The sequence below is a fragment of the Aspergillus sydowii genome, assembly GCF_001890705.1.
Source record: "Aspergillus sydowii CBS 593.65 unplaced genomic scaffold ASPSYscaffold_2, whole genome shotgun sequence".
NCBI lineage: Eukaryota > Fungi > Ascomycota > Eurotiomycetes > Eurotiales > Aspergillaceae > Aspergillus > Aspergillus sydowii.
In genome coordinates, this window is record NW_024467860.1 from 3,966,078 (window position 1) to 3,978,230 (window position 12,153).

Below are 12,153 nucleotides of genomic sequence, written 5' to 3' on the forward strand. Positions count from 1 at the left end.
AGGTAGAGATAAACCATCAGAGGCAAGGTATCAATATATAATCTACTTTGTAAAGTCCGACCCAGACTTATAACCTATTGTATAATACTATTCAGCCATAAAAATACTAATTTGCATTAGATGTCCTTCTATACTTCGTTATACGCCGGCAGATATTTACCCCTTATTCTAATTCTGACCTTCAGCCGCCCAGGCATATCAAGACTGGATTATTATAATATATATATATATATATTTGCATATTGCAGAGGTGCTAGTGCGTAGTACTACCTAGGTAAAGACAAATAATACTACGTCAAAATCGCAGTGCGCTTAAAGTAAGGAAGCGCAAAAACTAGATCAGTCAAATGCGCCCAATGGATAAAAGAAATGGCCTACACTGCCTTGCGCCAAAGGGAGAATACAGATTCTGAACGGTATATGTTGTGATATCTCTAGTAGATGCATAAGGTCATTACAAGATCATGGTGGCTATTATTAAAGATATAGCACCGCGATTATGGCTACGATTAAGAGAGATACTCGACAACCAGAGCACTGGCACCGCCGCCACCGTTGCAAATACCTGCACAGCCAACCTTGCCCTCTTTAGCCTTTAGAACCCCGAGCAAGGTTGTAAGAATACGGGCACCACTAGCCCCAAGGGGGTGACCAATAGCCACAGCTCCTCCATGGATGTTGACCTTCTCCTCAGAGAGGCCAAGTAATTTGAGGTTTGCGAGGGCAACCACGCTAAACGCTTCGTTGATTTCAAATGCATCAACCGCATCCTGGGACACACCAGCATGCTGGAGAGCCTTGGGAATTGCAAGGGCAGGGGAGGTTGTAAACTTGCTGGGCTGTTGTGCCGCATCACCCCAACCGAGAATCTTTGCAACTGGCTTCAAGTTAAGCTCCTTCAACTTGGCCTCGGAGACCAAGACAACTGCGGCAGCGCCATCGTTAAGAGGCGACGAGTTGGGGGCCGTCACTGTTCCATTTGCAGGAATAAATGCGGGCTTGATAGCGCGCAGCTTATCAGGGTTGAGCTATTGAATGGCCGCGTTAGTTCAATGTCCAAGGTTGTCTGCCATTTGACGCCGAGACATTGGATCTTACGTTCTTTGGTTCGTCATCCTGAGACACTGTAACACCTGGCTTGCCTCTGAAACCAGGGAGCTCAATGGGTGCGATCTCATCGTCAAGAAGGCCAGCCTTCTGAGCAGCTTGGGCTTTTTCGTATGATCGAATGGCGTAGTTATCCTGCTGCTCTCTGTCGAAACCATGATCCTGGGCGCATTCCTCTGCTTGCAATCCCATGAGTTCTTGTTTGCCTACATCCGTTAATCCGTCCTTCACAATACCGTCAACCATTGTCTGGTTGCCGTATTTAGCACCGGCTCGAAGGTTGGGAAGGTAATGAGGAGTGTTCGACATAGATTCGGTTCCACCAGCCACGACGATATTCGCATTTCCCGTCATAATAGTCTGCGCTCCGAGAATGATGGCTTTTAGGCCTGAAGCGCAAACCTTGTTCACAGTGGTGCACACTGTCGACGCCTCGAGGCCGGCACCGAGAGCGCATTGTCTGGCAGGGTTCTGGCCAACACTATGCCGAAGAGATCAATATCGTCATATCAATCATAGATATTTACGGTTCTGACAAATTCTGCTGTCGGTACTCACTTCGCCGAGAGAACGTTTCCGAAGAAAACCTCCTGGACGTCAGAGGACTTAACCCCATTGGCCCTCTCAAGGGCGGCTAGATTCAACCACTCGTCAAAAATCTGGAAGGCTCCATGGGAGCAAATCCACCTTACCTTTGATCGCATGCGAACCCAGCTGCGGGGCAGTTTGGCTTGAGAGAGAGCTGTGGAAACAGCAGATTGTTAGCGCACGCTGTAATGCCTTGCGTAAAATAGAAACTAAAATGTTCTTACCCCAAGAATGAACCCACCGGCGTACGAGCATAGGACACGATATAGACAGGGGGAAGGGAGGCCATGCTGGAAGGGAGGTTGACCAAAGAAAGATGAGGTTTATGCGGGGTGATATCAACGTTTGCGCGAGAAATTTAAGCCTTGGGAGCGAACAATAATCGACTCGAAATAAACAACGGAATGAACTCTAGAAAGATTGCACCACGGAGAGCTCAAAACCCCTTTTATATACCTCGAAAATTGAAGGAGGACGGGTTGAGCGGTGTCGGCGAGGTGGGGTGGGACGGAGAATACGTAGGTAGGAACAGGCATAGGTAACCCTGAAGACACAAAGATATGTAAATTTGGGTCTGGAAAATGCCAGTATTCCCGAAATCCATAACCTAGAGGGATTTTTATTTCTATTTTTTTTTATTTCAGAAATTCCAATCCATATGTTTTCCATTTTCCCTCGAAAATTTTGTGGTGAATTTCCCGTTTCACCAGCGGACTTTGAGATCTTGTAAATCGGAACGCCAAGCTCGGTGGGTAGTTCTTGAAGTTACCCCGAAGAGCTCGTACCGCCTGAGAAAAAGTAATGCACCATCGGCCGCGAGAGCTTTGATGCAACTGGAGCACCCCCCAGAACAGCATAATGGATGACCTTTATGATGAGTATGGTTTCACCATACCGGAATTTCTATCCTAGCCTCTTGTCTCCCTAATTTACGCGTGATTTGGCTGACCAACTGTCCAGGTTTGGTAACTACATCGGTGAGGTTGCAGAATCCGATGAAGAGCTTCAACATGAAGACATCAAGCCACAGACCTTCAACTACGACGAAGCCTTTGGTGCAGATGGGGATGAAGAAGCAATTCAGCAGGAATTGATGGAAGTGGATGGTATGCTAGCAACCCTTTTTCGTCTTCAATCAATCGCGTGGCTTCTCTAACACTGAACACTCATCACACAAGGCCCATCCAACGCCGTTATTCTACATGAAGATAAGCAGTATTATCCGAGCGCGCAACAAATATACGGTGAAAATGTCGAGACGTTGGTCCAGGAAGAGGATTCACAACCACTTTCCGAACCCATTATTGCCCCTGTTACCCAAAAGAAATTCTCTATTGAAGAGAGCGATCTGCCTCCAGTCTTCTACTCGCGCGAGTTCATGACGGACCTGCTTAACTTTCCTGAACAAACAAGAAATGTCGCGTTGGTGGGTCATCTTCACCACGGGAAAACAGCATTTATGGACATGCTTGTCATGCAGACGCATGATTTGGCTGGGCGTCTTGAGAAGAAGACGGGAAGAAAAAGAGAGGAACAGCTTCGTTATACCGATATTCACCACTTGGAAAGGGAGCGAGGCCTCTCCATCAAATCGGCGCCTATGAGTATGGTACTTCAAAGTTCGAAAGGGAAATCGCACCTGTTCAATATCATCGATACCCCAGGACACGTGAATTTCGTAGATGAGGTTGCTGCCTCATCGCGATTGGTTGATGGTGTTGTTCTCATCATTGATGTTGTGGAGGGCGTGCAGGCAAATACCGAGCAGATCATCAAACACGCAATCCTGGAAGATCTTCCTTTGACAATGGTGATTAACAAGATGGACAGACTGATTCTGGAGCTGAAAATACCTCCGAACGATGCCTACTTCAAACTGAAACATGTTATCGAAGAGGTTAACACAATTATTGAGAGTGTCGTACCCGGACACGGGGAGAAACGACGGCTGAGTCCCGAGAAAGGAAATGTCGCGTTTGCTTGTGCTTCAATGAAATGGTGCTTCACTCTGCAGTCGTTCGCAAAGATGTATGCCGAAAATTACCCTAAGATCGAAACAGCGGACTTTGCTTTACGCCTTTGGGGTGATATTTTCTTTAATCCGAGGAGTCGAAAGTTCACTCGGAAAGGAGTCGAGGAGAATTCCAAACGGACTTTTGTAAAGTTCGTCTTGGAGCCCATTTACAAACTTTACTCGCACACTCTCAGCGAAAGCCCTGAAGATTTGAAAGAAACGCTTGCTAGCGTAGGCATTAGCTTGAAGCCGTCACAGCTCAGATCGGATGCCAAGGTGCTGCTTGATCTGGTATGCGAACAGTTCTTTGGATCCGCCGGGGGGTTCGTGGACATGGTACTTCGACACATACCATCCCCAGTAGAGGGTGCGAAGCGTACTTTGGACCGATATTATACTGGTCCTTTGGATACTAAGGTCGCGACCTCAATGGTTAAGTGCGATCCGGATGGTCCCCTGATTGTTCATGTCACAAAACTTTTAGCAAACACGGATGCTTCGCGGTTTAACGCCCTTGGAAGGATAATGAGTGGGACTGCCAGGCCGGGCCAGCAAGTTCGAGTGCTCGGAGAGGGATATACACCTGACGATGAAGAAGACATGGTCCACGCTACTATCTCAGAGACATGGATCGCCGAAACTCGATACAATATCCCGACCAGCGGTGTTACCGCTGGAAATTTGGTTCTTCTTGGGGGCGTGGATAATTCTATTGTCAAAACCGCAACTCTGACGTCCACCAAATTTGAAGATGACGATGAGGCACATATTTTCAAACCGATTCGACATATGACCGAATCCGTTTTCAAGATCGCAGTCGAGCCAGTCAACCCGTCTGAGCTTCCTAAAATGTTGGAAGGTCTTCGCAAAGTTAACAAAAGTTACCCTCTCATTTCAACGAAGGTAGAGGAGTCTGGAGAACATGTAATTTTGGGGACAGGAGAGCTCTATATGGATTGTGTGCTTCATGACCTTCGCAGGTTGTTCTCCGAAATGGAAATTAAGGTCTCAGACCCCGTCACCCGTTTCTGCGAGACAGTTGTTGAGACGTCGGCTATTATGTGCTATTCAGTTACTCCAAACAAACTGAACAAGATCACAATGATCGCTGAGCCTCTTGATGATGGGATATCCGAGGATATCGAGAGCGGTAGAATTAGTATCAAGGAACCGATACGCAAAGTGGCCAGGTTTTTCGAAGAAAGGTATGACTGGGATAAACTTGCTGCGAGAAGTATATGGGCGTTCGGTCCGGATGAGATGGGACCAAACATCTTACAAGATGATACTTTGCCTTCGCAAGTGGATAAAAAGTTACTTGGGGGTGTCAGAGACTCCATAACTCAGGGCTTTAGTTGGGGGACACGGGAAGGTCCCTTGTGTGAAGAACGTACGTCCAAAGTTCCCCTTCCTGTTTTATCTATCTTTCGTTCTAAACATGCTAATGTATACTTTGGCAATAAAGCGATTCGAAATGCGAAGTTCAGGCTCACTGATGTTTCCCTGGCCGACCAAGCCATATACAGAGGAGGCGGCCAGATAATTCCGACTGCTAGACGAGCCATCTACTCATCATTTTTGATGGCTTCCCCTCGCCTAATGGAGCCGATATATTCTTGCTCGATGACAGGGCCTGCAGATGCTGTCGCATCCGTGTATACCGTCCTGTCACGAAGGAGAGGCCATGTCCTTTCCGATGGGCCAATTGCAGGAACTCCCCTGTATTCGGTCCGCGGTCTAATTCCAGTTATAGATTCGTTTGGCTTCGAGACGGACCTTCGGATCCATACCCAGGGACAGGCAGCTGTCAGCCTTGTCTTTGATAAGTGGAGTGTAGTTCCCGGAGACCCGTTGGACCGTGAAATGAAGCTAAAGCCACTGGAGATGGCACCCGCAATGGCGACAGCCCGCGATTTTGTTTTGAAGACGAGGAGGCGAAAAGGGCTGGCCGAGGATGTAACCGTTAGCAAATTTTTGGAGCCGGAGCTTTGGAAGGGTCTGAAAGAGAGTGGCGTTTTAGATTCTTGACCCCCTACTACGATAGGGTTAAAAAAACGTGGCAACTGAATCCCTGGCTCGAAGTATTTGTGATTTAATTGCAGGTGTCGGCAGGCAAATGTTCCTGAACGATGAAAAGCGTAGTGTAGCAACGAGGCGACGTATTTTTCAGTTTCCAGGAATGGAGATTCACTGACAGGTCTCCAGCATTTTTGCAATAACGCCCATTAGCGTACCATTCTCCAATGCTGCGGCGACCCTTTCCTTATCGGCGAGTTGTTTATTCACTTCGTCAGCTGTACTATGCGTCCCTTCTTTGATCCGCACATCTACCCGGAATCGTGGTGGGAGGGATTGTTCAAGCCGAACGCGCACACCAAGGCCTATGACGGTCGCCAGGCTGCAATGTGTGATGGTTGGCGTTATGAGAACAGTGACTGTGCGAAGAGGCGAACCAGGTACATCTGGCAGAGAAGGTTTGATTCGGATATCTGGGAGCGAAACTACTGCCAAAGCGCCCAAGGAGATGGGATGTTCGGGATCAGATATGGTTGATATAAGATCTGAAAGCTATTAGCTTGGGAGCTAAACGCATGAAAGGTGACTTGTCTTACCGTACACTTCTTGTTCGTCTATAGGCTCCTCCAGCAGATCATCATCATTTTCGGATTCGGAGGTCGATGGTGAATAGTCAAAGGGTACGTCAACGGTCAAGGAGGGGAGTGCCGACGCAAAAAATTCGCTCCCATATGTGCTACTTTTGTGAGGAACGGACAACCGAATGCGAGTAGGAAGATCGGCGGTATTCAAAATTGTTGGATTCGAGTTCTGCATCTCAGACGCCATTTTGAGGCACGAACAGTCAAGTATGGGGTGGAACAGAAGGTGTCCGATGTCATGATGGGACTTCGTAGATTGTTCGAAGATGTTGGAGTGGCGCAGGGAACAATGATTTTCCTCCGGGTCGCCCCGCGCTTAGAGGTCGTCTTGGAACGAGACAGAAGAGGAGGTAGGGAGAGCCGGCCACCTCACTATCTGTTCAGATTGTTCGATTATATCCGTACATCGCTTTTTAATCTCCAATAAACTACGAACTAACAATCTATAGAATTATGACCACGATATATCATTCCCATCATCATCTCTGCTTCAGATGGATGGGGAAATAATAAGATGCGAAACTTTCAGGGTTCTGTTGAACTTTTTTGACTAAATGTCGAATACTGAATGGAAGGTGTTCTGGCTCCTTTATAGGTTGGCCATCCTTGGAGCCCGGGCGTCGAGAAGCTTCAAGGAACCTTATGTGTAGATCCGGCCAAAAGCAGGGCTTCGGCTGAGAGTCTGAGTGACTAAAAATCAGGAAAGGGCCGAAGTTCCTCCAGGCGGAGTCAGCAATAATTGCCATGATCTGAAGAATGGGTGGGTGGGTGCCACTGGGTGGTGCGCTACTGCTGGTCAGTGGTGGTGCCGCACATCAGTGCCCCCTCAACACCCGAGGCCGATCTCCCTCCATCCCTCCTGTCGAGTAGCTGACGATTCTTCCACCACTACTACTTGACTCTTCACCAAACTGATTGACTGATTCATCTTCTTGCTAAATATACCGGTGTATTTCTTATCCCTTACAACCCTCCGTGCCTGGTTCGGGCTCCTGAATCGATTGTCCGACAACTTACGTTTGGCGCGATACTTGAACCATTGTAGCTATGATCTAGCCGCACTGTGACCTGCTTTGGAACCCCATCGACACACTTACTTGCGAACAAACCTCAAGCCTCCGCGCACGGCCCATTCTCTCTGTTCATACCTGGCCACAAGTTCATGTCGGCCCTCAGCCTTGGAACCCTAACAGTCCTTATCACCTCGACAATCGAGAACGCCGCTCCTCTGTCTCTTGTGACCATATCAACGCGCCTTTCAATGGTGAAGGACAGTTGGACTGTAATGCCTATCCCAGTTCATATCTTATAAACAAACAGTCAGAACTGAATGTTAAATAAATATTGGTGCTGCTAGCCCACAATGCGCTCCGCATAACCTCATTTACTCTTAGCCGTGAGTGCCCTCAGCCCCATCTTGTTGCCAGCCCATAAGGAGCGCATCGTTAAATTTGGTTCTTATTCACGAATTGCGCATGTGTTATTCGACTCCAAAGAGTTATGCTTTCTACAAGGAGCTGCTTGTCACACACGCCCCCTCTCTATGTTGCATCTGCCCACCTTCATCTGTTTTCACTTTTCGGCCACTCACCCCAGATTATCTCCATACCACTGACTTTGCGCAGTAATTACCCTAGACACTCCATACATTTGTCGTATACATTACAGTTTCAACTTTGGCTCCCCCGGGCACAAATCAGATCGGCTTTCAAGTTATCCGGCCCAATATACTTTCTCGTTGGTTGAGAATACGCCAGCGCCATCGCGGTTGTTGGATCGTACGTCTTGAGCATACTACTCTTTTTTTTTTTTACTTTTTTTGTTTTTTTCGAGTGAGGATATTCATACCGTTCTCGCGCTACATCGGGAGTTTTGCAGTTGCTTTCGGTTGTGTTTCGCAGAGCTTTCTGGATAAAGCTTTACTACGAGTGCACATAACAGCCGAAGCCCTGCATTTGAGTCGATTGTCTACGGTTTGGTTAATTCAGCGTTTAAACCAGCCTGCAGGACCAGTGAGCCACGACGATTAAACTTGCAACTCGCGCGGAAAGCAAGGCGGGCCTTGCCATTAGCCGCATTCCTTCCACAAGGAGCTTTCTTTTTCTTGTCCGTCAGTTATATTCGGACTATATCCCTTCGTTCTTAACCTCTTCGAGTTGATATCCGAAATGCAGGGATATTCATACATGGCTCCGACAGGCCCTCCGCGTGAGGGACAGAAAAGTAAGGCTTTTCAATATCCTCACTCCGCAACACCCTCGTCGATTGCCTGCCTCCCTTAAAGAATAAATTTTTTCGTATATGGATGATTGCTAATGCCCTGTTTCAAACCAGACTATGTTTTTGTCGATGAGCACAACAGACACAAAAGACTCAAAGGTAAACCGGTCTCGATCACTATACCTTATTCATTGCTGAGCGCTGGTTATCTAGTGATGCGCGCATGCAACGGTTGCCGGAAGCGAAAGATAAAATGCGACGCGGCCACAACAAACACTTGGCCTTGTTCAGCATGTACTCGACTAAAGTTAGTGTGTGTGCCTCCCGCCATCGGGCAAGACAGCGAGTTCTCCTCGGGACAAGGCCCCGAAGGATACCCGCCTAACTCACTCGACACACTTAATGCGCCGGAATCTTCGCATTCACTTTCATCATATGCAATTCCACATCCATATCGCGACGGTGTTTCTCCTCATGGGCAAACAATGCCTCACTATAATGACGGTGTAGCCTCATTTCCTAACTATGCGCCTGACCCCGTCTCGAGCCAAACCAGTCTCTATGAAACTAGGCCGCCACATTCTTCATATCAGCCCCAGCAGATGTTCCCTGTTCCTAACGCACAAACCATTGGGACAACTGAAGTAGTAGATTTGGGGGACCACGAACATTCCACTGCCGAGAATCTCAGCGAAGTACTGGGTGAGTTAAAAATTGATGAGACAGGAATTGGTAAGTCCATACCCCTTTGTTCCAAGTAATATTAATTAATCCGTGGATAGCACCGTATATTCGACAACAGAGGATGGACAGATCAGAGCCGGAAATTCCAACACAGGATGAAACAGAAGAGAATCTTCCTCCTCTTCGCACTGGAGCTGGCTCCAAAATTCGCATTCCTCCAGAACTCATGCCATCAGATGATGAAGTCATGAACTATTTCAAGATATATTTTGATGACATCCACCCCTATGTACCCGTTGTTCACCGAGCACATCTGTATTATCAATGGCAGAATGATCGAAGATCAATTTCTCCTCTTCTGCTTGAAGCTTTATTTGCGTGCGCAGGAAGGCTATCGGATGACCCAGCTCAAGGAGCACAATGGTTGGCTTTAGCAACTAGTGAGGCCTCTCCAGCCACTCTGGCTTATAGTTTATACTGACTATAATTTCTATTTTCAGGACACGAGTCTAGCTTTATGGATGTTCCGCGCTTGAGCACAATCCAAGCTCTCCTTCTTCTCCTGAAGGCGCGAGAGTCATTACCCAAGAAAGGCTATTATTACCGATCGTGGCAAACTGTCAAGACAATTATATCGATGGCTAAAGATTTGGATATCCATGAACATTACAACATTCATCTTGAGGAAAAGACCTGCAATCTAAACCCCGTTGAATGCTTAGTTCGAACCAGAGTGTGGCAGGCCCTTTTAGTTGTCGAGGTCATGATAGGTGCGCCGCAAGGTATATCTATACGAGCTCCGTGTACGGAATTAGCGGTACTGATTTATTATAGGTCGTTCGGACTATGGCGTGGACCCACAAACCGTTAATATGCAACCTGAATTAGATATCAAGAACGTGGATCAATTCGAGATTGATCGAACCAGGCAGTATGCCTATTTTGTTCGGAACGCCCATCATATACGTATACTTACCGATGTATATCACAAAATCAAGAGGCAAAAAGACTGGGGTTCTAATTCTAAGTTCGTTGAAAACAATCCTCTTTTCGCCCAATGGTTGCAAAGCCTCCCTCCGGATTTACAGGTCAACTACCCTCCGGATGGATCCCCTCCGTGGATTCCTTCCCACTTTGTTGGTAATATGCATTCACATTGTCATTTGGGCATAGTTCTTTGCCACCGACCTCAATTGCTTGCCTCAAAGTTTCCAGCAAATGGAAATTGGAAGATGCATATGGCGTTATGCTACTCATCTGCCAAGTGTCTTTGCAAACTCCAGGAGGCAATTCTCTCTCGTTTTGGACTGTCTGGTCTTCTTTTCATGCAAAGAGGCATTAATTTCACTATTTACTGTATATTGACATGCACAATGTTGCATCTCGTGAGTTACATCCATTCCCATTTCACGCCAACCATGGCTTGACTAAAGTTTTGGCAGGTTGCCATAACGTCTCCTGACCCTGACTTTCACACTGACGCGCGGGATTATTTTACTCGTCATATGCGGATACTCGAGCGGTGTTCATCGGCTTGGCCGATGCCGGAGATCCAAGCACAGATCGATTCTTTACGGCTTGCATTCTCCGCCAACATAAACCGACCATTTGAGCTCAAACCCACGTTCCCTTACGGAAGCCCATCCGAGCCGTACCAACCCAGTCCTACTCTCGAGACACATTATCACCCACAGCCTAGCCAGATCTCTAATCTACAAGAGAGAGCGGGCTTTCACCCTTATCCTATAACCCCTCCGATATCGGCTGACACTGAAAACTCGAAGGCTGGTACGCCTCAACTACAACCTGCCAATATACTTGCGACGCATCCTGTCCATACAGAAGCCCCTTTGGTGGATGAGAATAACTGGGATCCGACTCGTATCATCAAGTACGGAATACCGAACATCTCCTACTTTTCCCTTACTGACCTCTTCTGCATAGCCAATGGGATATGGCATTTTCATTTAGTCCTGCTGTGAATACCAATTCTCCGCCGATGCCAATGCCTGGAACATCCCAAGGAGTACAACCTACTTTGGTGGACCAATATGCTTTGCAATATCAACAGCCAGCAAAAATTGCTGCCACACAACCCCAATCGGTCCCACAGCCTCAGATAAACGGGCAACAAGTGGTATTTACGGCGCGCGATTGGCAACAAAGCGTGGCAAGCGTGTATGATCCGCACGGCTTGAAAAGGCGCTGGAACTACTCCGTTGACTTGGGTATGGACAATAATGCTAAGCGCCAACGTTGACATTACGACTCCCATCACCCGGGTCCTCCTAATATTGGCCACACTGCACCATTTGGATGGCATGGACGCGCCTGTGGGTGTAATAACTAATTGTACAATGCTATAGTGAATATAGACGGAACTCAACATGATACCCATGAATCATTTCAATCATATTCCTCTCAAATTCTTCTCACAAGTGTCTGACATGAGTCTTCGCAATCTTTTCACAGCCATTATTCATTGACTTCCGTATATAACACACGCACGATCTTCTTCAGCTGCTTATAATTTAGCGTACAGGAGTACTTAATATCATCGTTTTCCCAGCCTGACAAGCAGTTCCTGTATAATCATAGGCCATTCATTTGCTACCCTGGTGTATTGCCAAACATTGTGCCTATATCACTTTCATTTGTATCTGCCGTCGTGCAGACTCGAAATATTGTTTTTGTGTTCTCGAAAAGGTAGACAGTTGACATTCTAGAAGACCTTTTCATATGTGCCAAATAGAAGAGGTGTGCAAAATAAATAAATTACGGGTCCGAGATTTGCGAGATGGCACAAAAGTCCCATCATAAAGGTTTCAAAGCAAGAAAGAGTAGCACCTAACGGATGCTTTGATTAGCTCGAAGACATAAACG

The 12,153-nt window shown here is 47.1% G+C and overlaps 4 protein-coding genes across 4 annotated transcripts; 2 read left to right on the top strand and 2 right to left on the bottom strand.

The window, feature by feature from the left end:
* Positions 1 to 249: 249 nt before the first annotated feature.
* On the bottom strand, positions 250 to 2,370 carry erg10B (acetyl-CoA C-acetyltransferase). The gene is made up of 5 exons (XM_040846378.1): positions 1,920 to 2,370; positions 1,800 to 1,849; positions 1,666 to 1,741; positions 1,099 to 1,588; positions 250 to 1,028 (listed from the first exon to the last, which is right to left on the bottom strand). Exons 1-5 carry the CDS (start codon positions 1,982 to 1,984, stop codon positions 510 to 512), a joined length of 1,200 nt encoding a protein of 399 aa, XP_040707031.1. The 5' UTR covers positions 1,985 to 2,370; the 3' UTR covers positions 250 to 509.
* Positions 2,371 to 2,553: 183 nt separating this feature from the next.
* Positions 2,554 to 5,737, top strand: ASPSYDRAFT_86867 (116 kDa U5 small nuclear ribonucleoprotein component; the record flags this gene model as incomplete). Its single annotated transcript, XM_040851739.1, has 4 exons — positions 2,554 to 2,573; positions 2,656 to 2,801; positions 2,874 to 5,099; positions 5,175 to 5,737. 4 exons carry the CDS (start codon positions 2,554 to 2,556, stop codon positions 5,735 to 5,737), a joined length of 2,955 nt encoding a protein of 984 aa, XP_040707032.1.
* A 159-nt stretch (positions 5,738 to 5,896) lies between these two features.
* Positions 5,897 to 6,680, bottom strand: ASPSYDRAFT_76814 (iron-sulfur cluster assembly protein CIA2; the record flags this gene model as incomplete). Its single annotated transcript, XM_040850872.1, has 2 exons — positions 6,322 to 6,680; positions 5,897 to 6,270 (listed from the first exon to the last, which is right to left on the bottom strand). Exons 1-2 carry the CDS (start codon positions 6,551 to 6,553, stop codon positions 5,897 to 5,899), a joined length of 606 nt encoding a protein of 201 aa, XP_040707033.1. The 5' UTR covers positions 6,554 to 6,680.
* Positions 6,681 to 8,534: 1,854 nt separating this feature from the next.
* On the top strand, positions 8,535 to 11,530 carry ASPSYDRAFT_144079 (Zn(II)2Cys6 transcription factor; the record flags this gene model as incomplete). Its single annotated transcript, XM_040841399.1, has 8 exons — positions 8,535 to 8,589; positions 8,701 to 8,745; positions 8,800 to 9,318; positions 9,369 to 9,710; positions 9,771 to 10,052; positions 10,105 to 10,655; positions 10,713 to 11,161; positions 11,215 to 11,530. 8 exons carry the CDS (start codon positions 8,535 to 8,537, stop codon positions 11,528 to 11,530), a joined length of 2,559 nt encoding a protein of 852 aa, XP_040707034.1.
* Between the last annotated feature and the right edge of the window lie 623 nt (positions 11,531 to 12,153).

Excerpts from the sequence above, each read along its gene's own strand:
- erg10B (XM_040846378.1), bottom strand. The coding sequence starts at position 1,984 with ATGGCCTCCCTTCCCCCTGTCTATATCGTGTCCTATGCTCGTACGCCG. Across the intron at positions 1,589-1,665 it reads GGAAACGTTCTCTCGGCGAA|TGTTGGCCAGAACCCTGCCA; the intron begins GTGAGTACCGAC and ends TCTTCGGCATAG. Across the intron at positions 1,029-1,098 it reads AGGATGACGAACCAAAGAAC|CTCAACCCTGATAAGCTGCG; the intron begins GTAAGATCCAAT and ends GCCATTCAATAG.